General features: G+C 39.8%; 2 protein-coding genes across 2 annotated transcripts in view; both read left to right on the forward strand.

The window, feature by feature from the left end:
- PLA2G4F (phospholipase A2 group IVF) overlaps positions 1–13,283 on the forward strand; it is a 67,339-nt gene extending 54,056 nt beyond the window's left edge. Inside the window, exons 32-43 of the mRNA XM_083840264.1 lie at positions 62–154; positions 519–556; positions 1,607–1,742; positions 2,368–2,504; positions 3,802–4,024; positions 4,699–4,813; positions 5,795–5,932; positions 6,432–6,539; positions 7,351–7,542; positions 8,026–8,192; positions 9,018–9,198; positions 11,033–13,283. Of these exons, the coding sequence (XP_083696390.1) occupies positions 62–154; positions 519–556; positions 1,607–1,742; positions 2,368–2,504; positions 3,802–4,024; positions 4,699–4,813; positions 5,795–5,932; positions 6,432–6,539; positions 7,351–7,542; positions 8,026–8,192; positions 9,018–9,198; positions 11,033–11,271 (1,767 nt within the window). The 3' untranslated portion in view covers positions 11,272–13,283. The remainder of the gene's footprint in view (positions 1–61; positions 155–518; positions 557–1,606; positions 1,743–2,367; positions 2,505–3,801; positions 4,025–4,698; positions 4,814–5,794; positions 5,933–6,431; positions 6,540–7,350; positions 7,543–8,025; positions 8,193–9,017; positions 9,199–11,032) is intronic.
- Positions 13,284–19,730: 6,447 nt separating this feature from the next.
- Positions 19,731–27,000, forward strand: part of LOC310900116 (cytosolic phospholipase A2 epsilon-like) — a 32,624-nt gene continuing 25,354 nt past the window's right edge. Inside the window, exons 1-3 of the mRNA XM_083837559.1 lie at positions 19,731–19,876; positions 20,328–20,363; positions 25,979–26,051. Coding sequence (XP_083693685.1) covers positions 19,850–19,876; positions 20,328–20,363; positions 25,979–26,051 — 136 coding nt within the window. The 5' untranslated portion in view covers positions 19,731–19,849. The remainder of the gene's footprint in view (positions 19,877–20,327; positions 20,364–25,978; positions 26,052–27,000) is intronic.

Below are 27,000 nucleotides of genomic sequence, written 5' to 3' on the forward strand. Positions count from 1 at the left end.
TTGTACCAATAGGTTGTAAATTATTTTCCCTTTATAACACTTTTTTCCCATTTTAATTCAGCATGGCTCAAATAGGAAGGAAATGGATGTAAATAGTCCCCTTACTATGCCTCTGAATTCTCTGGACTTGGGAGAGAAAGTGACAATAGTGAGAGTGAGTAAACTTTGACAGTTTATTGACACTATTGAAACTTTGACAATTATTTCAGCAAAGGGTAAGCTATATCTATGTGATACCTAGTCCATTATTAATTTTGTTGCTAAAAAGAAGTAATAGCTGAGAATATGCTCAGCTTTGCATACACTTGAATGTACATCTGGTATTCAAGGAAAAAGTAACATCGCTTCAAATGTATTTTAAAAGCAGAATGTAGTGATGTTTGTATGTTGAAGGTCTGAGAAATGGATCAAAGATTTACCACTAGACTATCTGAATAACTGCTAAGACTGTAAACACGTGCCTTTGCAAACTTTCAGTACTGTTTCAAATTTATGGTGTTTTCATTCTTGATTCACAGGGTGAATCTTATGAGGTGTCTGTGAAGGAAGAAGATAGGTAAATCTTACTTCTTTTAAATGATTACTTTGGCCATCTCCCATCCTTTCATATTATGTTCTTTGGCTTAAGGGAAGGTACAGCTTAAAATAGCTCATCATTTTGAAAACAGGAAAAAAATCTAATTGATTAATGGAGATTAAGATATGGGGAGGGGTTAATAAATCCATGGTTTTGAATTGGTTGGTATAGTACAGAATATATCATGGAATAGATGGTGTGTAATCACGGGATGTGATGAGTCACAATGTTTTTCCTAATGTTCATACTTCCTAATGTTGATGCTTAAAAATACCTCAGTTTTGTAACCTTTATAATACATACATGTACATGTAACACATTTCTGACATGTTTCTAACATCATTTACCAATCCTCTGCAGGTTGTTTTTCAGTGAAACAAGTGGGCAGTGAGTAAATTCATTTATAGACTGTCTTGCAGTGATTTTCTGAAGGGCAACATTACCCCCTACTGATTAGTTCATTACATTGCAAGCAGACATATAAATCGGAAGTTTTGCTGATCATAACTCACAAAAAGGACAAAATAACCTCTTAGGGGAAAAGTATTTACAATCCAGTATTTACAGTCGAAATTATCAGCAGGGATGAGATTAACACCTTATTAGGGTCAGGTTAGCGTTTAATTTTTCCTTAGGCGTGTTAAGTTTCAGTAATGGCTAGGCCCACCCTGCTCTTCAGGAAACATGTAGGAAAATAACACAAAGAGGTATCCAGATTTGGGGGCTTAGTGTGAAACAGGTGGAATTCAGTTATGTTTCTTGATCTTCATCAGCAGGGAATTTGATTCATTTCATTTACTCATGTTTGCATGAATTCTCCATAGTAAGGCAAAAATACAGGGCCTGTGATATCCTGCGCTCATTTGTATATATGGGTCTTCATGTGCATAGAAATAGCTTTTATTTGAACTGGTTTATTATTTGAACTGGTTTATTATTGATGCTGATTTTTTGTTTGATGTCTTGAGAAATAGCTTTAGAAATGTCTTACAGGTAACGTGTCTTGTTTGTTTTGGTCTTGTGCCCTAGCTGCAAGAATTTAGGTTTACGCTTGGGGTTTGATCTATGTGCAGAGGAAAAGGATTTCATCTGCAAAAGGAAGAAAATAGTTGCTGCTGCTCTGAAAAACATTCTTGAGCTAGATGAAGACCTGCAGGAGGATGAGGTGTGTGGGACAGTAACCCGGGGACTTCAAGTATTCTGTCCCCCCTTTGAATGCAGTAGATGTGTATGTACTTGCACGCCTATGCATTATAACTCCTCCACATCTTTTTTTTTTTTTTAGTCAGACTGAAGTGTATAAACCAGATTCTCATTTCACTGAGACTATATCCAAGAATTTTTGGCACAGAAGGTGAAAGGATGTCAGGATGTCAGTTGTAGCTCCTTTATTCTTTGCCGTCCTCAACCTTCCCTTAGGTGGAGGTTAGAGCAGCCTGCCTGCAGGACACATGAATGGTGTCTGCTCAGTATCCACAAGGGGCTGCAGTGAGAAGCACAGTTGATGCTCTGGCCTATACTCAGAACTAGTAAGCTCAATCATAAGCTTAGATAGGCATCCTTACAGCTCCTGACTTACTGAAGCATCACTGATCAGGATGATGCTTTCAGCATATGCGAAGTACCACCAAAATTTACACAATTCAGACATACACCTAAACACTGCCATGAATAAACTGAATGGAGTCTAAACCTAACTAAATCAGGATATTGCTGTTACCTTTTCTGCATATGCATCACTTCTCTATTTCATCTGTTAATGAATGACTGTGCCTTTGTATGCTGAGTAGGTGCCAGTGGTGGCAGTTGTGACTACAGCAGGGGGAGTGCGGTCCATGACATCGATGTTTGGCAGTCTTCTGGCTCTCCAGGAATTGGGTGTTTTGGACTGTGCCTCGTATGTCAGTGGTTTGTCTGCCACAACATGGTAAGGAGAGTTGGGCTTGTATTTGATGTTGGTGTTGGCAGAGCATTAACCTGGTGAAGAATATTGCTTAGTGTCTGGAACAGGGAATGGGGTGTAATGCACATATTTTTTAATGAAAATTCTGTATGACAAAGTGTATCTGTTAGACGCTTATCCATTTTTCATTTCCCAGATTTACCTGGCAGAAAAGATTCCTATCTTAAGATGGGGTGGTAGAGATGTTTCAGTGTTTCTTTTTATATGAAAAGTTGTTGTTCATGGCTAACAACAAGGGACTCAATGGGACCTGGTAGCCCAAAATTCTGTCATTTTCTTAGTACTGTAAGAATTTGCTTCCTGTAGGAGGACTTTTGACTGCTAGTGCAGATTAATCGGATCTTAATCAAGAGTCAGAGAAGATGCTGTAGATGTGCAAGAAAAGCCATGAAGCAGGAGTTCTGGGGACTTGAATCTCTGCAAGGACTCAGACTTGAACCAAGTGGGCTTGATAGCAATGAGGAAGTGAGAGTAGGGGATGACTGTTTTCCTGTTCTTTGTGCGTCTCTTGGGTTGCCTAGACTGTGTGTAACACATCACAGAAATCCTTTTGTTATGTATTTATCTAGTTCAACTTCTATGCAGCTCTGAAAGGGAGAAATTAAAAGAAAAACTCTGAGGAATGCAGAGTGTGGTACATAAGAAGTTGAATGCCTTGCATGGCAAGCAGGTGTCTAGGGCTTTAAAACATTTTGTGTCTGGAAGGCTACTGTAAAGATTGATATGATACAGAACTGGCAGGGGAACAGTCAGGATGAGAAAGGGTGACTGAAATCTCCCCAAACTCTGGGAACTGAAAAGACTGGCTCACTGACACACTGATGTGTGCCAGGAGTCCTTGTTGAACAGCCTGCTTCAGAGAAGGATGGTCTTGTGTTTGACCAAGACAATGGTTGCTGATAAAGTGCTTAACATTTCACACAGCTTCTGGAACAGCTGAGGGAGCTGGCCTCAGACAGAAGCTGCAGCATGAACCTGGACGGTTGAAGGATAATTCTAGAAAAAGCTTGTGCTAATTCTTGGGTGACCTTTTATTATTCTTTTGATTCTGAGAATAAACAAGCTAAGATGATTTTGAATACTTCCCTGAAAAAAAAATAAATTAAAAAAGATCATTGTATAGTCTAAATTTTGCTTGAGCTTTTGAAGGCAAAATTTGGAGGGTAAGAACCTCATGTAACCTGAAACAAAATGCATGTGTGTAATATAAGCCTGTGAATTTTCACGTTCAGTGTTGAACCTTTCTTTTTACCATGAAAAGGACCATGGCAAAGTTGTATGAAGATGCAAATTGGTCACAGAAAGACCTGAGAGGGCCAATTGGGGATATCCGGAAGCATGTGATCAAGAGCAAGCTGCACTGTTTCTCCCTGGATCATCTGAAATACTATGAAAAGGAGCTTTGTGAAAGAAAGCAAGAGGGTCACAAGCTGTCTTTCACAGATTTATGGGGACTCTTCGTTGACTCCATGATACATGATGAGGTATTATATATCCATCCTTTTTTCCAGAGGGCTTCTAACTTTTCATGTCTAGAATGCTAGAATCAGTTATACCCTGATATGAAAGGCTCTCAAAACTCCGGAGGGCCCTTTCTTTGGCTTTTTAGAAGAAAAATAATATGGTAAGCCTAAAATGTTAGCATCTGGGAGAAATGTCAGAGCATGTAAAAAGGCAGGGTTTTGTGAAACTGATTTTCCTCTTTTAATTTCAGATCAAATGACTATTCTAGTAACATACAGAGGAGGAGTAGCAAAGTTCAAAAATAGCAATATATAGTCATACCAAAAAACAATAGAATGGTATTCAGATGTCCCTTGGTTGACTTTGCTCTGAAGCACCTCCAAGGTAGCTAAATAGCTTTATCTTTCCTTAAATCAAGTCACATGCTAGTGACCAAAGAAATACTTTTGCCACATTTCCCCTACATCCCGATTCCAAAACGAAACCCCAGAAGTGTTAGCGATAACACGTTGGCAAGGTTTTAGAGTGTCCCAGACAGAAGAAAATGATCACATTCATGTGGTCAAACAACGGAAGTATGTAGAGCAAAATCTGCTGAGATTTAGTTGTTTCATCGACAGTCCATGCTTAGATACCATATTAAGTCCATGCAGCATGCTCATCTTTTTCATTGACGTCTGTTCTTCATGTACAGGAAAACACCTGTAAACTCTCTGATCAGCAGCTGGCAGTGAATCAGGGACAGAATCCACTGCCCATATACCTGTCCCTCAATGTCAAGGATAACTTTACCACTCTGGATTTTAAAGGTAATGATTGTTATACACATTTGTAGAGATCTAAGGAGCTTCTTTTTAAGTTTGAGTGAATGCCAAAAGCTTTTACTGCAAGTCCAAGCTAATAAGTCTTTTAAATAATTCCTTTCCTTTTCCTGTTTTCACGTCTGGGTTCTGACTTGGATGAAAAACTTACATCCTGATAATATGGTAGGGAGATCACAGTGCAAAGACACTACTGCCCTGCAAGGTGTGGAGAGGCCTTTTTCTGGCAGCCTTGAGAGAAACCACTGATCTTCTCTCCTCCCCACCTACTCCGCACGGGCCCTTTTAGCTGGTGGTTTACTGTGAAGGCGGCAGTAGTCCTGGAGAGTTGTGAAGAGCAGGGAGGAAAAGAGAAGTGTGGGTGGGAGCAGGAGCTTCCTAGCAGCCAGAGAGATCTAAGAATATGTGCCAACAGTGTGGTGCCAACCACTGGCTATTTCCATGGCGTTTTCTGGCTGAAATGAACTGGAACTGTACCCGGTCATCTGCTTCCAGACACAATTTGCAGTCCCATTGTGTCCAGCTAAGATTTGGGTGGATTCTGGTCAGTATAGCTGAGCTTTTTTGAGCTTCAACAAGGCAGTGACTATCAGGCTAAGAATGAATGGTAGCTGGTGCTGTTACTGACTTGAAAGAACTAAAAATGCCACATCTTGTGGAGGTCCTTAGCAATTCATGGACTTCCAGCCCCCCCCTTTTTTTTTCTTCCTTGTACAGAAATGGATCTGAACCCTAATCTGAATGGGTTTTCAATGTGTTAGTGGAGGAGGTGAATTAAGCTTGTGTGTTCACCAATCTAACACACAACACGTTGAGGGACACCTGTTTGTTTCAAAATATGTTTGCTCAAACTGTCAGTCACCAATGCTGAAGCTACAGGCCTTATTCTTCTAGCATTTGATTCTCTGACGAGCTGGTTCTTTTGCCTTTGTTCACATAAATAAGTCCTACTTGATGCCTTATTTGCAGAGTGGGTGGAGTTCACGCCTTATGAGGTGGGTTTCCTGAAATATGGGGCCTTTGTTCGTTCAGAGGATTTTGGTAGTGAATTCTTCATGGGCTACCTGATAAAGAAGATCCCAGAATCCCGGATCTGCTTCTTGGAAGGTGATTTACTATCTTAGGAAAACATCAACTTTACAAACACACAGTTGGCTACAGAGAATTGGCATTTAATAACTACTGGTCTGCAACTAGCAACACTAATACCAGATCACGTATGTCATGCAATTTAAACTTGAAATGAATAAGCCAAAAGTGTCAAAAGAAGAAGCAAACTTCTAAGATGATTGCAATGAATTTGCTGGATTTTTTAGGTTGGAGCAAACTGGAACATGTTAGAGCAAAACAGAAATGAGCTTTTGAAGTATTTAAAATTACAGTCTGACTCTTATGAGCAACTTGAGTTTTTAAAATGGTCTAATCATAATCCAAACATTATATGGAATGGCATGGCATTTGGTATTCATACTGGAAATCTTAGTATTTCATAAGTAAGACAGTGTTCTTTTAAACAACCACAGGGCCTGCATCCAAGTAGGTCTCCACAGCCGTGCTCTAAAAATTCAAAAGTAATACTGAGTATGACTTTTTCTAAACTTTCAAGGCACATGGAGTAATATATTCTCCCAGAGTTTTATGGATGCTGTCTACCTCTCCGGTCATTCAGAAGACTTCTGGCACAGATGGACCCGAGACACTGAGCATGAAATAGGTTAGTTATTTGGATTATTTTTTGCTTACATCTGCATCATGTTCCCACCTCTCTGAAATGTGAAGCGTGATATTTTGGAGGGTTTAGACTTTGTGCCATATTTTATAGGGGTCACCAAGTCTTTGGGAGAGAAGAAAAAGCAGGAAAGAAACAGTTGTGCTGGAAAAGAGGAAAAAACATTGGTCTGCTCACTGTGCAGCATCCCTGGGGAGTTCTGTTAGTCATGAGAAGGTTACCACGAGTCCTTTGGGAAAGGAGAGGCTAGGCAGGGAGCAGCAAGGTGATGCTGTGACACTGAAACCCACCTCTGCCCAGAACAGTCTGTGCGATGGTGCATGCACCCCATCAGACAAGGCTATAGCTGTGGCTGTCTAGCCCCTTCACTAAAGTCGACACAGGTGGTATGTTCTGCTTTGTGGGTGCACTCTCCACACTAATTTCTCCATGTTCCAGCAGGCAGTCCCCTCAGGCTTGAGCTCACCTTTTTCTGTGTGCTTGATAAGTTCTGGCAATCTGCTGGACATGGAATTATTATTATTTTTTAAATTTTATGTTCATTTATTTTCTCCAAGTTGCATGTTGCTGAAATAACCCTGTTCTGTTTGTTCACTGTTGATGATTTTGAGCTTGCTCTGCTTAGGGGATTCACTGAGCTCAGCTAGTTAATTAGTAGTTCTTTTCATTGTCATTTGCTAAGGTACTCAGACAACTTCTTGATGTGAAACAATCATAAATTCAGACTCATTCTTCATTATTAATAGTATCATAGATGCTAATGCAGACATAGATCCTCTTCTTGTTCTTTCTGCAGAGGAACACCCATTTCTTCCCAAGAGGCCTCATGAGCAAACAACTTCCTTATCCGTTCCCAAAGGTTGCCTTTCCAATACTCTTCGACAAATGATGACAGGACGGCCGGTGGTTTCAAACTATCATAATTTCATTAAGGGCTTGCAGCTGCATAACAAGTATTTAGAGAATGAAAACTTTTGCATGTGGAAAGGTAAGAGCACCTGTTCTTAGATGCATCTTTGAAGGTGACTTGAGAGCCGATAGCTGTTGGGACAAATAGTTGATAAGGCTTACCATAAAGGCAGATTCTGAATAATACTGTTATAACCAGCTAATTGCACAGACTGGGAAGCTCTCTGTAGAATGTTTGCTGAGCCACAGGTGATTTACTTCTGATCTCATTTCTGTCTTGGAGAAGCAACAGCAGGGTTGTTTCAGCTCTGTTCTTCCTAGGAAAAGCCATGAAAGAATCATGTATAACTTCCACTGAACAGTCTAATGTATTATTTTGGATGACTCTGAGTCTCAGAACTGCTCAATTTCGCTGATCTCAAGTCTGAGCTATGGACTCTGAAATGATGTCAAATACCAATATAAGTGTAATCTGTCTTTGCTTTCTTTGTTACGCTGTTTTGGAAAGAAATTGACTTGCTCTTTCTGTAATTAATTGTTCATATAAGTTTTTGACTTTCAGACACAGTGCTTGATTCTTCTCCCAACCAACTGAATGAAATGGGTGACTACCTCAAGCTGGTGGATACAGCTTTCTTCATCAATACCAGCTGCCCACCCATTTTGAGGCCAGAGAGGAAAGTGGATGTCATTTTGCATTTAAATTACAGCGGAGGATCACAGACTCTGGTGATGTTTTGAAATGGTGGTTCTTTATCTTTATGACTCCAGCTAAATTTATCAGAAATATAAATATATTATTTATTTTTCAGAAAATGTTCAGGTTTTGATTAATTTAAATTATCGTATCAGTGATGCTAGTCAACAGTATGACCAAGATGACGCAATTATTTTTGGGCCTGTTTTCAGTAGCTTTTTGGGGCGCACAGAGAGAGAAACAGATTATCTATTCTGTGTATCTGTCCAGCTTTGTCATTGTGCTGCTAAATGCCTCAATACTTAGTTAACTAACTTTTAAAACGTAATTGGTTAATGCTTAATTTTGCTATTTTTTGTATGAAAATTTGGAGTTTCTTTTTTCTTTGACTTGGTGTTTGCCTAAGTTTGTCAGGCTTATGTTTTGCTGTTTGAAGAAACGTTGTGGGGTATATGATGGAAGTTAATGTAATTTATTTGTAGGAAGGCATGAAAAAGTTGATTGCTAAATGCACAGAATGCAAACACTCAAGAACCTTTGATCTGTGAGACACCATGTGTAATCAAAATTTCCTTATCTAAATCAGCTACTGCACCCACTAAATAAAAAAAAAGTCCTTAATTTAATATAAATTTCAGAGAACAGTAATATTACTTTAAACATGTACTTTGTTAGCAAATCAACCAAATTTATATCACCCAAATGTATTAAACTTGAGACTATGCTTACTCCAGTGTGTAATTGCCCGTATTTGTAAACAGACAATCTGTGATTTATAAGACAAAAATTTCAGTTATGGGCTCTTCTAGCTTTACTTCAACCTCTGTGCGTTACACTTCTCCTCTCTGTCGATCCAGCCACTGGACCTATTCTCAGAATACTGTTTGGAGCAAGGGATCCCCTTCCCCTCCACAGAGCTGAGCCAGGAGGACAGAGAACACCTGAAGGAGTGCTACGTGTTTAAGGACAGCTTAGAGGCACCGATCTTGGTCTATTTTCCACTTGTGTGTGATACCTTCCAAAAATACAAGGCACCAGGTAAGTTAACAGCATTAATATTTTTTTTTCATTTTTTTCTTTTTTTGAGGTTGTTCCATCCAAATTATCCACTGAATTCAATGCTTTCTAAAACAAGACTGGAAAGATTCTTGGTTGGCTAAGTCACCATAGTCACAGAGTTGTTGTGATAGACATAATGTTGGCCAGCTAATCAGGGATCGAACAGAAGGGTTTCAAAATTAGAAGCGTGAAGAGCTGTAGCTTGAGGCAAAACTCACTGTCTGTCCATCTGGGACTGTTTGCCTTCTTTTGATAGCTCAAGACAGGAGGCAGCTAATAAGTTAAATCCACTGACCACAGGATCACAGAATGGTTTGTGTTGGAAGGAACTTTAAAGATCACCTAGTTCTAACCTCCTGCCATGGGCAGGGACACCTCCCACCAGACCAGGTTGCTCAAAGCCCCATCTAGCCTGGCCTTGAACACCTCCAAGGATGGAGCATCCACACCACCCTCATAGTAAAGAATTTCCTCCTTATATCTAATCTAAACCTACCTTCCTTCAGTTTAAAGCCATTCCCCCTTGCCCTATCACTACACTCATGACAAAGAGTCCCTCCCTAACTTTTCTCTAGGCCCCCTTTTGGCATTGGAAGGCTGCAGTGAGGTCTCTGTGGAACCTTTTCTTATCTAGCCTGAACAACCACAACTCCCTCAGCATGTCTTCAAAGGAGAGGTGCTCCAGCCCTCTGACTGTCCTTGTGGCTCTCTGGACTCATTCTAATACTCCCATGCCCTTCTTGTGCTGGGGGACCCAGAGCTGAATGCAGTGCTCCAGGTGGGGTCTCATGAGAACAGATCAGAGGGGGGAGAATCACCTCCCTCAGCCAGCTGGCCGTACTTGTTTTAATGCAACCCAAGGTGTGGTTGGCTTTCTGGGCTGCAAGTGCACCTTGCTGGCTCATGTTGAGCTTCTCGTCAACCAACAGTAGTTACCACTATCACTTAACAGTCTTTTGTAAAAGAGATGATAACGGTTTACATTGTTAATGTGCTTAGAATCCTGTTATTACTTAGTTTACATGGGGGAAAAATGAGAGTAGAAAGTGTGGAAAGCATAATGGATAAAAGGTTTTGCCAGGGTAATGACCTAGTATGATATTTGTCATTTTTGAAAAGCTGTCCGATTATATTCTTTAATTCCACAATAGAGTAAATAGTGATTTATTTGTTTCACTAGAAAAATTACTTGTCAAATTCAGTTTCATTTTGCTGATTCTTTTGCATGTGTCAACTCTAGCTTTGTTTCCAATTTAGTTTCCAATTTAGTATGGGCCAGGAAACCTTCCTCAAAACAAACAAACAAACACAATTAATGTACTGCCTTATTGGAAAGACCTTATGTAGTTCATCTTTTGTCCTGTTCACATCTGTTTAGAATACTGTAAATCTCAGCAACCTGAGAGGGAGAATTCCCCATCCAGGGGCATTCTGGAATAATTTTCTACCAGTTGGTAGTTAAGGAGCTGTCATCTGCACGTACCCAATGGAAAAGTTAAAAAGATAAAATTCCAAATATGCAAAAATGAAATATTCCCATGGAAAACTGTAATTTTGAGAGGAAAGTGTTTTGCATGATGAAGCTGTTCTGCCAATCAATTCTGGATCAGCCGTGATTGTGTCCAATCAATAAAGTGCTGGATTTTGTTAGTAGAGCAGAAGCAGTATCTATGTGGCAATTAAATCTTGAACCATTTTCCTGAAAGAATTCAGTTTACTGGGGCTGTCAGTGTGGGTTTTAAAGCATTGCATGGAAGGAGTTTTCCATCACAGTAGCCTTGCTGTGTTGAACTTTGCTATGTGTTTCCTTCAGATGTGGAGCGCAGTCCTGAGGAGATGGAACAGGGAAGAGTAGATGTGTCCAACTCTATTGCTCCCTATGGCACTGGTCTGCTTACATATACTGAAGAGAATTTCAACAAGCTGTTGAACCTTTGCCACTACAACATCCTGAATAATAAACATTTAATTCTTCAAGCTTTGCAAGCTGCAGTGGAACGAAAGAAGCAATTTAAAAACTGCTCACAACCTCAGTCATCTAAACAGTCTTAAAAGAATATTTTGACCAATCTCATTAGAAGGAGAAATATAGACATTTTGTTAGTGGACTAGTAAATATCCAGGGAATGTGAATCTATACAGAGTGAAAGTGCATGTTAGCTTGTTTTAAAAAAGAAAAAAAAAGGAAAATCATTCATTTTATTTAGTACTGTGTGTCAGGATTAATGCTGGTTCTGATGTTCAAGTTCTAGGCAAATCATGATTAGTTTTTGAAACTTTCTCCACTGTTCTAGTGAATGGGAAGGCACTAATCAAGCTTAATGGCTCCATGTGGATATACAGCCATAAAATGATGAGGTTTCAACCTCACAGAGGTCTATTCCAAATTTAGTTGCAACTCTTGGCGGTATGTTATCTTTGACCCAGAGACCAAAGCAAAGATCAAGCAAAGCTTTCCTTTGCTCTTAGACATCTGCTTGTGACAGAAGTAAACCAGATACCAAAATATGCTTGCATCTGGAAAAGGAGGACTGATAACTGAAGAATGGAACTGCACGTGATGTCCTCTATTTTCTCAGTAGCCATCTTTCAGGCAGAAGTCTAACCTTCAGTGAATTTACCTGTCTGGCTGTCATTGTATTGAGTCTAAATTTTTGATGAACTATGACAGTGATCAACATATAACAAATAGCCTAATTTTTCTGCCAACTGTATGACAAAAATCATCTGACTGCATCCATTTTTTGCTGAACTTTTGTCTGGAGTATTTATTGCCTGCTAAGTGGATTTTGAAGCTGAAGAAGACAGTTAAGGTTTTGACTTTTACACTTACTGGGTTTGGAAAAAGAGTTCAACAGCCTAGCCTTTGGACGTAATCGTATCTTCATTTATTAATCTTCTCTAAGCTCACATATGTCCATGATGCCAACAAAACTTGTGATACCGATTTCCTTGACTTCTGCATTATTGTGATGGTAAATGTGTAACTGCTGCTACATTTTTATTTCCACCAACATCCAAAATTCCTGGGGGAGTGTTCACGAGATTTTCATATGTATTTTAGATTAAGGTCTGTTTAAGATGATGTATTTATTGGTCGTTCGAAGATCTTACTTTCTCTTGTGCATAGCAATATAAATACTGTGTAATAGCTACTGTTCAAATACTAAATAACCACGCATAATCTTATTAAAAATGAGTCTTACAGATGCAATCATTGAAGTATGTAATTTTATTAAGTTCTGCACACTCAGTTAATCTAGTGGCTTTATCTGGGAAAAAGTTCTTCTTGCTTCTGATACCAAGAAACCAAATACTGAGGGGACAAAAGCAAGCATGAACTTTGCTAATAACCTTTGAGGAAGGATAAAGAGAAACCGCTGCTTCAACAGAACAGTGCAAGATGAAAAGGGGAAGGAAATTCTCCTCAAGAGCCCAGATGAGGGTTGATAACGAGAGTTTTACAAGTACAAATAACCAGTACTTGCAAATACTGAAGTATTTGTTCAGTAATAGGGAGTGCAGTGCTTTGCCAATGCTCTATACCGTACCTACTTCTTTTCAGTTATTTTTTCTGTACCCCTTTGCAGTCTTTCATTGCTCTGATATGAGTATTAAAAAAAGTGCATCCATATGCCAGCAGTATGGTATGCTGGCACTGTCCTGGGAGAATGGCATCTTGTGTCTGCAACTTGTGCAGTGGTCGGAAGGTAGTCATCTCTTTTATCCAGTCTTAGAGATCTTTTTTTTTATTATTTTATTATGTAGGAAATAACATCATACTTTGTTACTTCTAAGCAAGTCCTATGCAACAGTTCAAATTCATTAGCTGTTATCTCCTGTCAAGCTTTGCAATATGAATCAAACCAAATGCCTCCCTTCATAAGAGCAAGCTATTGTTGGCAGCAACCTCTTTGACTCCTTTTCAATGTTCTAGGATGGTTGTGTCCAAGAACTCTTTTCTATTTCTCAGTTGATGATAAATCTTTCTTTTTCAGCCCCATAATCTTAACCAGAAAGCCAGTTTTTCATCTTTGCTGGACCTTGGCTAGGGTAATTTCGACATCTGTTTCACCATTATGATGGCAATAATTTTTTGTGAGCAATTGCATTCATAAGTTTGATTTTAAACAATAATGTTATGGGATATAAGAAACTTTATTTATCTTTTAAGTATTTTAAACATTTTTTCAATAATCCTTTCCACAGTTCCAGGAAGGTGTAACAGAGGCAGTACAATTTGTGCTGGCGTATTCCACTGACTGGTGCTGGTTGCAACACTTGGCATTAGGCCTTGAGCTTTACTCACCTAAGGTGTGGTGGTGATGCGTTGGTGTGAGTATTTGGCAATAGATCCAGAAAATTAGGATGGCTTAGAATGAGCTGTGGAAATGGGGAGTCCATTTTAAGAAATCTGGGCCTGCTAAGAAAGCCGTTGAAAATATTAGACTGTCAAAATTGCTTATCTTAGCAGCTTGATATTTTGACTTGAGAGAAACTGAGGCAAATGCTGTTGTTTGTGTTGGGACCAGGCTCCAAAGACTGAACGTCACACGAGGTTAGCGTGTGTCCTGGTATTACCAAATTCAGTGGACTTACCTTAGTGGTTTATGAGTTTTCTCCACAATGGGCTCATTTGACTTGTCTGGGGAAGCAAAAGCCTCTTTTTCTGTCCTGTTAAAACTGGTTTGTATTGCAGTTGGTATTGCAGCAATACCTCAGAGTCCTGCCTGTGACATTATGCTGAAAGGTAGTGTAAGAGTACAGGGGAAGAGATGTTTGTTCAAATGGCTTGCTAACTGTAAATCAAAAATAACAAAGGAGAGAACAAGTTCAGTTACTAGTGTGGGTATTTATTTATTTTTTAAGAGGAGCTGAGGCCCAGTTATGTATCAGCTGGATTTTTGAAGTGATTCAGCATTGTCAAAATTGTTTTGATCTGCATCCAGATAGGTGAACAACAATTTATTGCTTGAAAACACTCATTTGTGACCTGTCACACAAGCTCTGCTAAATGTGATGGCACTCTCCTGGAAGCAATTAGCTGTGAATATTTATAGTCTCTGTTAGGACTCAAACATCTCTCAGGCTGACTGTAGATGTAATTAATGTCTTAATTAGCTGATGACGTGAGGTGACTTCGTGATATTCTGAGAATTGGTTCAGGTTCAGATGGGCTGTAGATCTCTCTGTAAAGGTCCTGGGCTATGTGTCTTGCCACACTTATGCTGAAGGAGCTACTGGCTAATTAGCTGATGCCTCACACACGTTGTCTGACAAGGTTAGGGAAAACCTTGTTTGAAGGGTTTCTGAAGTGTTGAATGAAGGTAGGAAGGCCAGGTAACCTCAGATTGTCCTGGAGAGAGGAGAGAGAGATTCAGATCTACAGAGCATAAGGAGAGTTAGAGATGATGGTCGTGAGCTGCTGCTTTTTGAGACGGGGCTTGGGTTTGAAGTTCTTTTGCAAAGAGCTGAAGCCAGGATTACATATATTGGGAATGGCTGAGCCAATACTTTACTGATGCTTTTTGTATAGCAAAACCACCCAGTTATTTCCTGTGAGTGAGTAGGAGGAGTGAGATCTTTATCTCTGCAACACGTATCAAGGGCATGCGGAATCATTTTTAATCAAGTTTCTCAATAGTGTTTTAAAGGCAGAAGTCCTCCTTCATATGTATCAGTCAGGTGGTGTAATTTCTCTTTTCAGTGTCTGATTTTGCGCCTTGAATTCTGAGCAATTTGAATTCAGATTTTAGACCGAAGTTCTCTCCTGCTTACAAACGAGTGATAAATGATTTTTTTAGACTTTTTCTAAGTTGCACCCGTGGTCACTTTAGACCATTTGAAACACTTTAGCAATTTGTTTCAACAGGTTCCTTTGGTTAAAGTAAGATAGATATCAGTAGTGAAAGATCTTTGACTTTGGAAAAAGTAAAACTTAAAAAGAATTTAGTTCAAAATAACTATGTTAGAAATTTTTATAAATGTGCTTTAAAGAAAAAATGAAATAGTTTCAGTTGAACAAATTAATTTTTGTTACTGATATTTCTAAATTGATCTGTTTGTCTCAAAGATAATATCCTTTGCAAAATTCTGTATTCATTCAGCATCTCTCCAAAGTCATGTTTTCACAGATTTAGTGCAGCTCTCCTCTTGCTTCTGTAAAGGTGCAACTCTGACTCTAGGTGTTTCAACTCAGACTTTAGTGTATGATGCCGAAAATCATAGTGACATCTGATTTCTATTTAGCTAACAGACAACCTCCATATCTCTCTTTTATCATTCAACATCTCTGCAGATCTGCATGCAATGCACCATACAGGTCTTATGATTCCCACCTGACAGAAAAAGAAACAGTAGGCACTGATGGAATGGTTTCTGTAGCCCTCGCTTCAAGGCTATTGTAGAGTTTTGAAGGATAGGTGTGTATAAATATGAAAATATAATGCTGATGCATTGATATGAAAGCTATTTTTTTTACACTGTGCAATTGCTTGAAGTTAGAAGATCAAGAGCATCCATCCAAAGCTGAATTTTTCAGAGACTGAAATCTGAGGCCCTGGGGAAGGAGGTGGCACTGTTTATCCATGGTAAATCTTCTCATGTGCAGAGACTATTGAGCTTAGCCCCATTGCGCAATTGGAATTTGGCTTCGGACTGCTTTCTGTCTTGTTTGCTTGGCAGGATGAGGTCTGTGTAGATTTTGCAGCCTACAGATATGTGTTTAAAAAAAAGACTGAAAGGCTGAAGCCAGAGAAGATCCCAATCTGTAGACCTGACACTGTATTTATTTATTTGTGAATTTGCATTATTTGTGAGTTCTGAATATTTCATTTTCTAATGTGACATCTGGCTGTCATTTTGTAACACTTTTAGCATGTTTTAAGATATTTAACTACCTTTCTTGTTTAATTTAAACACCAGTTTAGGTGTTTAAACACTAATTAAGGTGATTAAATGATGACCAGCTCCCATTGTCATCACAGAGGTGGTACAATTGTACTTCTCTCTTGCAGCAATATGAAATCCCCCATTAGTCATGCATTTCTGTAGTCCTGGATTATCAGAAGGTGACAAACTAGTATATGAGGTAATCATAGGATGCTATATGCAGCTGTTATTGCTACCCACAACTTATTGCACTTAAGTTATTCAAATAACTGTGTATCTGCTGGGGAAGCTGGTGCTTGCAATAAGGCATTCTGACTAATTTTGACTGCCTCAGATCAACAAGGTATTTCTATTTGCTCCACTTTGTCTAAATTAACACAAATACAAAAGTGTGTGCATGTAGATGTGCACTACAGAGCAGATGAAGAGCAGAGGAAAATTATAACTTCCTTTTTACTTTCCTTATTATTGCTTGGAGCTTTAAAGACTGCTTTGTGTTTTCTTGTCGGTAATACAGTCTCCGTAGTCTTTAAAAAACAAAATAAGAGTGCAAGTAGCATCGATACGAAGAACACTATTGGTTTTATATTATTCACTCTGGAAATGTGATGGTCAAAAAACTCTGTACTGTTCCAATATATGGCTTATTAGACTTTGAGTAATTTCACACATTGATTGCATGCTTGATGTTTGTCTTTGAAAGTCTCCTTGAATTGTGGAAGAATTCCAGAAAAATGCAAAACAAAAAAACCCACAAGATTCTTAAACTTTAAGGTAGAAATCTTTTTTGAAATCATAATCCTAGGGACACATTTGTAGTTCCCTAACACAAAAGAGAAGAAGAGGAGGAGAAGAGGAGGCTCAGGGGCGACCTTATCGCTCTCTACAGTTACCTTAAAGGAGGCTGTAAAGAGGTGGGGGTTGGTCTGTTCTCCTACGTGCCTGGTGACAGGACGAGGGGGAATGGGCGAAAGTTGCGACAGGGGAGTTTTAGGTTGGATGTTAGGAAGTACTTCTTTACCGAAAGGGTTATTAAGCATTGGAACGGGCTGCCCAGGGAGGTGGTGGAGTCACCATCCCTGGAGGTCTTTAAAAGACGTTTAGATGTAGAGCTTAGCGATATGGTTTAGTGGAGTACTTAGTGTTAGGTCGGAGGTTGGACTCGATGATCTTGAGGTCTCTTCCAACCTAGAAATCTGTGATACTGTGAAAACTGGAACAAACTACAAAATCACAATTTGTTTGGGCACAGATTGCATAGGCCTTGCAGACACCAGTGATGACCTTTCCCTGGGGACAAACGATCAGCAGTTAAAGCTTTCTCACTGATGACAAGAACTTAATGTTGTTACTGGTGTTATGAGCATTCAGTGTTTAGTTCTTTCATTAACTTAGTGCATGAATGAAAATACTGTTAATCATAATTCTTGGCTTTCAAAGAGCTTTTGAAGTTCTTATCTTCCAAAGCTTTTTAGCGTGTCTGGGAAAAGCAGTGGTTAAGGGAAGGCAACATCAGCAACGAGACTTGGTGGTGGTGATGACCAGGAGAGTTATTTAGGGGCGTGTTTTGGGTATGGGAATAATGATGATATTTTGAGAAAGAGAATATTAAGCTGTTCAGGAGGGAAGGCGCAGGGATTCTGGAAAAAATTATTTGAATTGTGAAGTGGTGGTATCCTGTTTGTGGATCTTAAGTGACGTGAGTAAGAGAAAGCAATGCTGAGGCAGTCTTGTATTGGCTGTGAAATAGCTGGGATGGTATAAGTGACCTGCTCTGTTTCATGGCTAAGAAATGGACCAAGTAATCGATTCTATTTGCATGAGGAGAGGGTAGGGCTCCTCTGAATGTCTTTCTCCGGGATAGTATCTGCTGGGACAGCTTGGGGAAATTGACCTGAATAACCTATCCCCTTTTCATTTCATAAAGAATGTTTTACAGACATTTTTAATGCAAGTAGATTCCTACTTTATTTATTTTTTTTTTAATATTGGATTTTCTGCAGGAAAATAGTCTTCTTTCTAAAGCTGGACAGACTAGTTTTGCAAGAGCAGAAATAGATGATTCTCAACTGTGACTGCTCTGCCTTAATTTGTTCATAAGCATTTAATACAGATAGAAAGTAATAAAGACAGAAGTTAAGGGAGATTAAGGGAGAAGTTTGGTGTAGAGATACTAACACCCATTGGAACTATCTTTTGGTCTTTCATTCAAAGAGCCTTTCAAGTGCTGCAGGTTCAGACTATGAGCCATTTTACTCTGATTTCATTTCTGTTGAGAAGGCTGTGCAATGTGAGACTATGGAGCAAGTGGCAGGTTATTAGATGGTGTAGATGGAAACTATCAGGTAGTAGCACTGCGTGTTCTGGATAAGGCCTTCTGAACATTCGTCACATGAGCATCAATATAGAAGGAAGAGACTTCTTTGTTAAAAGAGGATTTTACTCTAGCAACTTTCCTTGGACAATGTCCTCTCTTCCTCTGCAGCATTCCTTTGATACTGGCCTCCATGGCACAGGCGAGTACATTAGGGTGGCATCCACTGTAGTTCGTGAGGTTACTTTCTTTACCCACATGAAATGAATTAGCTACCAATATGAATGAGACATTTAAAAATAAGTTTAAGATACTAAACTTTTCCTCACCACATGCTCTGTGCCCTACTTGGGTCCTGTGATGCAAGAGTGTGTACTTGCCTCCTCCTGTCATCAGGCACAGAGGAAGGAAAGAGTGTGGCAGAGCTAGAATCTCCTCTTGCACACTCTGAAAGCTACCAGTCTGTGCACACATGCTAATTTAGGGTTATTGTAATACGCTGCTCTTACAGGCAATGAGTCAATTCACACCAGAGTAAAAAGGCAGCAGGGAGGGTTTTTTGCTCAGATGTTTCCCCTGTGGTGTCTGTTGGACCTCCTGTGAGAGTGAACACATAAAAGAACCCTTTAAAGCAAGCTCTGAGGACCAGTGAACTGCTGTGATCTCCAGGCCCATGTGAAAGCGCACAGCCCTCTCCTGCCTGTCCCGTCCGCTCCCCTGTTCCACCCACTGCTTATAGCTCCTCCCTTCCCTCTCATTGCATTTAAGCTCTAACTGCAAGCTTCTTTGGACAGGGCTTCTTTTTTGTTTCTTCCTAGGGGTACACTGAATTTCTAGAAAAAGGACAACGAGCACTCGGTGAGGTTGCAGAGACTAGCACAGAGAAGCCCAAATATATTTAGTAAAGCATGTGTCCTGTCAATAAGTTTGCTGTGGCACTGAAATGAGTTAATCTACCTTGCCAAACTGCGTGCTGCTCTAGGAATCTGCTACAGGTACTTGAGTTCAGGGTTTAGAAAGTAGCTGTTGAGACCTCTCCCTAGTACCCTACAGTACTATGGTAGCTGTGATTTGGTTAGTAACAAGCACTTCACTTGAGGGTTAGTATTGTATAAATGCAAAACTTCATTAACAGCAGTATTTCCTAGAAAGCAATCCCTGGGCAGAAAGTAGTTTCAGTGCCCCCCAAAAACATGACAGTGGGTAGAAATCTCTCTGCATTCTGCTGACTCAGCAGAAGTGCTCTAATAGGCTGCAGGAAGCAGGGAGGGGACTGCCTAATGACTGCAAGTAATTAAGGGGTGGGGCGGGAGAGCCTGGTCATAAAATCCCTATTCCTCCACCCCTAATCTGCATGAGGAGTTCCTGCCAGCCCATCCGGCTCGGTATCTTTTGTCAGTGGACTTCCATGCAACTGGGGCTGCAATGGGATCAAATTTAAGTTCAAATGAGGTAAGAATAAAGACCCATAGCAATCATGAAGCGGGTAAAATTGTCTGATTTTTTCCAGTTCAATTGGTCACAGCAGAGAACAAGCTGTTTCAGGTGTATGGGCAAGCTAGGGAAAGCAAGTTTGCTCTTCCTTGGATCTCATGGTTGCAAGGAGTGTTTTTTTACTCTAGCCTTATACAAAACCTTGTGGCGTGTATATTTTCAAGATAAATTTTAGGGCTAGCAGTGTTACTTACTGTGCTTGCTTAAAAGAAAAGCTTCAGGTCAAGGAAACAACAAGCTGGCATAGAGTTGTTGTCGTGGGTTTGGTAATCAGTAAAGCACCTAATGACCGTCATTAATACGCGTAGCCCTAAGTATGTTTTTGAATGGGAGATGTTTTTAAATGTCAGTCTAAAATAGAAGTTGAACATGCAGTTTTCTTAACTTTGCCTTGCGTTGTTTTTCCTAGACTTTTACGGGCACCTCAGCGACAGCGGAGAGAACGGTAGGTAGTTATTAGTTGGCCCTTCATTAAATGCTGTCCAGTGCTGAATGTAAAGCACTAGAAAAAATGTTGGGAATTCAATGGCTCGGGGGAAAACTGTACTGGCATATTTACTGAACGTGGAAAGGCTGAGCTGCAACTTCAGCTCTGTAGGTGAAATATTGCCTTGCTTTTCAGATGCTTATGATACTGTTGTGCTATATCTGGGCAGGTTTGTACTTCACATGTTTTCATTCTTGAATTCCTGCCCTCTTTTGTATATTGATTTCCTGGGATGAAATGCCCACTTGCCTTGTACGTTATTCCTTCATAAGAAGGCTGTGTTTGAGTGGGTCTTTCAATTGCTCTTAGTGCTCCAGTGTTTCTTGTAGTTTTTCTTTGCATTGTAATGACCTGTTATAGAACTTAACATTCACTGGGCGATACAGTGATGGAAAACACAGTCTCGGAACATGTAAAACTGCAGTAAATGTCATGTTTTGTATCTCTGGTCTCATTAGCCTGGTAGTGGGAGGTGAGAGGGAAGAGTAACAGGGTGTTTTTTAGAGATTGAACTGAGGATGAGTACTTCGTGCAGGCAAATAAAAACTTCTTGGGCAGTTAGCAGATGTTCATGTTAAGACATATTAGCATAGAGGAAAATATGTCAGATAAGATGTTAGGAGTCAGCAAATGGGGGCAGTGGCATCAGAACAGGATTGTCTTCAGAAACTTGCTGTGGGCTTGATGCTCTTGCCCTGCTTCAGTGATGTGGTGGTTTACCAGATGGGTTTGTTTTGAGCTTTGGTTGCATGTGATTCTAGTGGAAATTTGTGGTGTTATGGAGGCTCTCCCAAATGATAATTTTGGTCTTTGTCTCATGAATGTTTGCTGTTATCCATAGTATCTGATGCCTGATCTTGCCTGAGAGCCACTTGATGCCTTCTATGTTCAGTCAAAGAGAAATGCTATGGCAAAACAAGACTTTGTCGGCAGAGTTTATTCAAGACGTAGCTTCTAAAATGATGTTTAGGCTTCTGTGTATAGAATCCCAGTCCCTCTATACTAGTATTCTATAAATTGTTATTTTTAGTCCTGTAAACTCAGCCTGTGTTTACAGGATCTTTTTTCTTTTTTTTTTTTTTTAATTTTTTCCGCTAGTGCTTTTAATTTTGTTTATAAGTCTCTAGGTGTGAGACCTGTATAGTTCACTTTTGTCTTTAAAGTATTTAGCATGGCTAAACCAAACTGAATATAGTAAATATGATATAGAGTACCACCCTGAGTCTTTCAAGAAGGAAATTGACATCTTTCAGAAGTCTCTTTCAGAAAGAGCCTGACTCTTCAGGGCTCCCAGGCAGAAATCAGTAAGGGTCTGACACTTCCCTGCCCACCCCCCACCCCCCCCGCCTTTTTTTTTCACCTGGTAGGTAGTAGTTTGTAAATATGTAAACATAGTAGAAATGGCAAATATATAAACATAGAATATCTAAGTTGTTTTTATGTCACTTCATAGCTCAGTAAGGAAAACAGCTTTTGTTACTAGTCAATTTCAGGGCAACCCATGGAATGTCTGTGATTAAAACTTAAATGGCCATTTAAATTAAAAGGATAATATAAAACATTTGGTGGAAAAATGTAGGTAGTGACCCTAAATTGAGAAGCAAAACAAACATGTAAACAGTAATTTGAGTAACCAAAAAGTGTTTTTTTTTTTTTTGTATCATATCAGAATAATGTAGGCTAACATGTTCTTGACAAAAAACCATGTTGAACTGTGCAAATGTTTAACTCAGTTTCTCTTCTGAGTTTTGGATCTGTTCTAGTGTGGGATTTGAGCTGTGGAGTCACAAACAGGAAGAGAAGGAAAACCACATGAAAATGGCAGTCTGAAGCCACAGAATTTTTACGTAGCGTTTGGAAAAAGCCAGGCCTTGATTCAATGTTGCTCCATTTCTTCTTATTCTGGGATAACCCCAGTGAGCTCCATTGATTTTTAACAAGACCCAGCAATAGGATATTTTAAATTGGGTGGACTAAATACAAAACACACAGTACAAGGAAAGTGTTTCTTATGCATCTGACCTTGCCTGAGGTGGTAGACATAGTAACATAATGAAATGATTCTATGAAATCCTGCCCACCCTTGAGGCTCCAAAACTCTTTGAAGTTAAAAGGTGCCACAGACCTGACAGAGGTCAGAACCAAGGCAAGAGGTCAGAACCAGTCTTTCTGACAGGGCTGAGTGTTTTCTTTGTTGGCCTTTCAAGTTTTTAGTTAGTAATGAGATTTCAGTTTCTTTTTTGAAGAGAAAGCTAAGGGAAGAGTACTCTGCTCCAAATATATCTGACACACTGTTTTACTTTGATAATTGCCTTTTCACTTGATTTAACTTGGGAATGTTGTATGTGTTTCACTCTAGTCTCCCCAAGGAAAAAAAATCTGTAAAAGACATCGGTCTTTTACACTTCTGTAGAAATGTAGAAGGAATTTTACTAAAATATAATGCTTTTAGAGCCTAGTTAGGTTACTCGTATTCATATAGCTGAGCACTCATGGTTGTGAACAGTTCCATTGACTTCCCCAGGAACAGATATGTAAGGGTTGCACAAGCATGCCACAGGACTTAATTGAACTTTTATCTGACGTAGGATACTGTGACCAAGTCCTGCTCTTGTAATCTCATATATTTAAGTAGCTTCAACAGTGATTATTAAAATGCCTGGCTTGTGTTTCCGGCTGATGAGGTAACAGTCAGGTCTCAGACGAAATAAATAGAGAAGCCGAAAGTTGAGGTATGTGTAATAGCTGACCTTGGAGGCTTCTGGCCTCAGAATTCACCCAGCCGATGATATACGGTCATCATCAGATTAAAGGGAATGATTTAAAGGGAAAGATTCAGGAGTTGGACTCAATGATCCTTGTGGGTCCCTTCTAACCCGGATATTTCATGATTTGGAAGTCATTGCCTGAGAACAGATGATCCAGTTTAAGATACGCTCCTCAATATTTTTTTTCTGTGTGACTTTGAGGAAGTTGCTGGGATCTAAATGTAACAAAGCATTCACACACCTAAATTTAGGAGCTATAAGGTTTGACTTCTAAATTTCTACAGCCCAGACTGAGGCATTGAGGACTGATTTAATGTATTTGGAGAGTTAGGTGCACTGGAATGGGAATTGTAATAGCTGAGCAGGGAACCATGTAAGTAGGTATGCCCACCTAATGGGGAAAGCTAAGCACAGGAGCATCAATCTTAAATCCTATCTCAGTACGTTACTTAGGGCTGTAGTGAGATACCACTATCTACCCTACCTGACAAGCAACATATAGCCCTTCGGTCTGCCGAAATATCGCATAGCTGACACTTCAGGTTCTTCTAAACTGCACCATGAAACTGTGCCCTGCAGTAGGGTCTGGACAGGCTGTCGTCTCATCAAGTAGAACGAATGTGCCTGTGTCAGTGACTGCTCTGACCCTTCTGCCAGTGGCTCACTGGCCTTCAGCTCTGTCTCTTCAGGCCCCTTGTGGACCTTCAGGGAAGTAGGAGAGGGATACGCTAGGGGTTAGTCAGGTTGTTTCTTGGAGGCAGTTTTCCATCTCAACTGCATTTTAGAGAGGCTGAGGGCTTCATTGGTGAGGACAAGGATCTGGTTCATCATGTTGTGTTAGGGTCTAATGTCATGTCATGGCTCCATTTGGTTAATTTTGTCCAAGTGTTGTGAAACTCTTCAGGATAAGACTAGTGCTGCAGCTGGAAAGACGTTCAGTCAAAGTGTGCAGTGTGTATGAAAGAGATGGTTGGTTAACATCAGCAAAATCATTTTTACTTTTGCCTCTTGTGAATAATATCAGCATTTCAGATGAAAAGTAATAAAATTGTGGTTCTGACAGGACACTATATTTCCCTTATTAGGGCATAGTATGAATAGTCTATGAATACAGGCATGAGAGTATTTATGAGGAGAGTTAACATTTTCTTACCAGTTGGTGTAGATAGAGAGATTACACACATTTCTGGGGCACAAAACATCCATTTCTGGTCTAATATAGAACCAGTATACTCAAAGCTAAATACCAATTTAAAGAAAATGTTAAGAGAAATGATTGTATATATATATACGTATATATATACACATGCACTGGTTTTAAAAGTAAAGATGGTACAAATGAAACATAGGAGATGTTAATATGGAAGGGGAGAGAAACACGTTAAGTAGTTATCCCCAAAGTGAAAAGGGGAGAAAGTTTAATTATAGCCTGAGGAATAAGACATATTAATATTGCACACAGAATTACAGAATGGTTTGGGCTGAAAGGGACCTTAAAGATCATCTAGTTCCAGCCCCCCCCTCGCCATGGTCAGGGACACCTCCCACTAGAGCAGGTTGTTCAAAGCCTCAGTCATCCTGGTCTTAAACACTTTCAGGGATGGGGCATCCACAGCTTCTCTGGGCAACCTGTGCTAGTGTCTCTCTGTACTCACCACCCTCTGAACTCACTACTCTCTGAGTAAAGGATTTCTTCCTAACATCTAATATAAATTTTAAATCTGCCCTCTTTTAGTTTAAAACCATTACTCCTTGTCCTATCACTACACTCCCTGACAAAGAGTCCCTCCCCAGCTTTCCTGTAGGTCCCCTTTAGGTACTGGAAGGCTGCAATGAGGTCTCTGCAGTGTTCTCTTCTCCAGGCTGAATAACCCAGCTCCCTCAGCCTGTCTTCGCAGGAGAGATGCTCCAGCCCTCTGATTGTCCTTGTTGCCTCTTTTGATGCGGCCTAGGATGTGGTTGGCTTTCTGGGCTGCAAGTGCACATTGCTGGCTCATGTTTCATCAACCAACACGCCCATGTCCTTCTCTTCAGGGCTGCTCTCAATGCATCCTCTGTCCAGCCTGTATTTGTGCTTAGGGTTGCCCTGGCTCAGATGCAGGGCTTTGCACTTGGCCTTTTGAATCTCATGAGGTTCCACAGGCCTGCCTCTCAAGCCTGTCAAGGTCTCTCTGGATGGTATCCCTTCCCTCAAGCGTGTCAACCACAATACAAAAAGTTATGAGGTATTATAAAATTAATATTTCTTAGCTTAAGGTGTCTGATAATCAGTAGAGTTATGAGTTAATTCCCAGGATCATCTCTGGGAAGAGTTTTGTATCTTTCTGATGGGAATTAGGGCTGAAGATCAGAGCCTTTGTGAGAAGTATCTCCTGACTGTCAGCTCCATTTCTGGTCTTTTAGACTGTGTACGGAAACTTGTGCTGCTCACTTAGGTCTACCTGCACAAGCTATTGACAGCTACACTTGTCTCACAGGCAGTCTACTATATTGCAGGCCATGCATGTGTAGGACCTGAGGACGCTGAGAAGTACGCTTTAGGGGTGTTCACTGTGATGGTTAAGGAGTGGTGTTAGAAAGAACTGATCCTTATCAAACTAAACTCAGCAGCTGTTCTCAACTCATATGGGTCTGAAATCTGCTGGTGCTTAAACAGACCTGAAGAAGGTTCTGAGCCAAAAATTCATCTAGTTTTTCCAACTACTCCGGTACTTCTAACTTCAGGGTTACAGCATGCGTTATTCTGATTATAGATTACGATCCTCATCTCAATGTTGTCTTTTTTTTTTTTTAATTGTTGTGCAGAGACCAGTATCTCCTTTCAACTTGCTGACTGTAAAAATACTAAGAGTGAGGAATGTACGGAAGGCAGACTTGCGTGAGTACTTCTGCAATTGTCAAATATTTCTTACAGTTTCTTAAAGTAAAGTAAATATTTGGTCATCATTATGGTCCTTAAATTGTGTGGGAATACTGACATGTGTTGCTGTAAGCTTTCAAGAGTTAGGTTTACTGTGATACTGCAGCATTGCTTTCTGCTCTTAAGTGCAAAGAGGCTAACTTGAGCAAGGTGATGCATTTGATTTCATGCCTTCATACCAAGTTATATGAAACTTATTTCCTATCCTTGTGGCATCAGGATTATCAGAGGGCTGTTCTTTACATTATGGAAGTTCTTTTACTTTTGGGTGAGAAAGCTGAGTATTTCCAACAGAATTCCTGTTCAGAAGGAAGGAGAGGATTGATGATGCAAATGTAAAATCATAAGTAGCAGGAAAGTCTATGAAAACAATGGAAGTATAACCATATGGATGTTCTGCAGATTTTGTTTAAAAAAAAAAAGATAAAATTCAGTCTGAGAATGTGTTTAATTAGAGGGCTGAACAATTTAAAAATAAGTAAATAAAAATAGAGTGCTACTGTGAAAGTTTTAAAGGAGTTAAAGTGAGGTTTGTGAAAGGAAACAAGAAAAAGATGTCTAGAATAAAGACTGCAAGAGAAAAATGTCATAGTGTGATCACAGGACAAAAGTTAATAGAGTAACTACCCCAAGACAAAAAAAATGTATTCAGCAAAGAAGTCTATGGAGTCTGATAATATCCCATTGTGGAAGTCCTGTAACGATTCCTCTTCTCTGTGTCAGCATACTTTAGTGGGTATCAGCTTGTTGACCAGAGTGTGGCAGCAAACTTAAAAAGAAAATCCTATGTGGGAGAATGGGACTTGGAGTAGGTGGAGAGAACAGTGCTTACTGTCTAGACATTGCACTTAACCCAGTGGAGGGACTGGTTCAATTCTGAATTTTTAAAACATTACAATTCACTGAC

The sequence above is a fragment of the Anser anser genome (genome assembly GCF_964211835.1).
Source record: "Anser anser genome assembly, chromosome: 5".
Taxonomy (NCBI): domain Eukaryota; kingdom Metazoa; phylum Chordata; class Aves; order Anseriformes; family Anatidae; genus Anser; species Anser anser.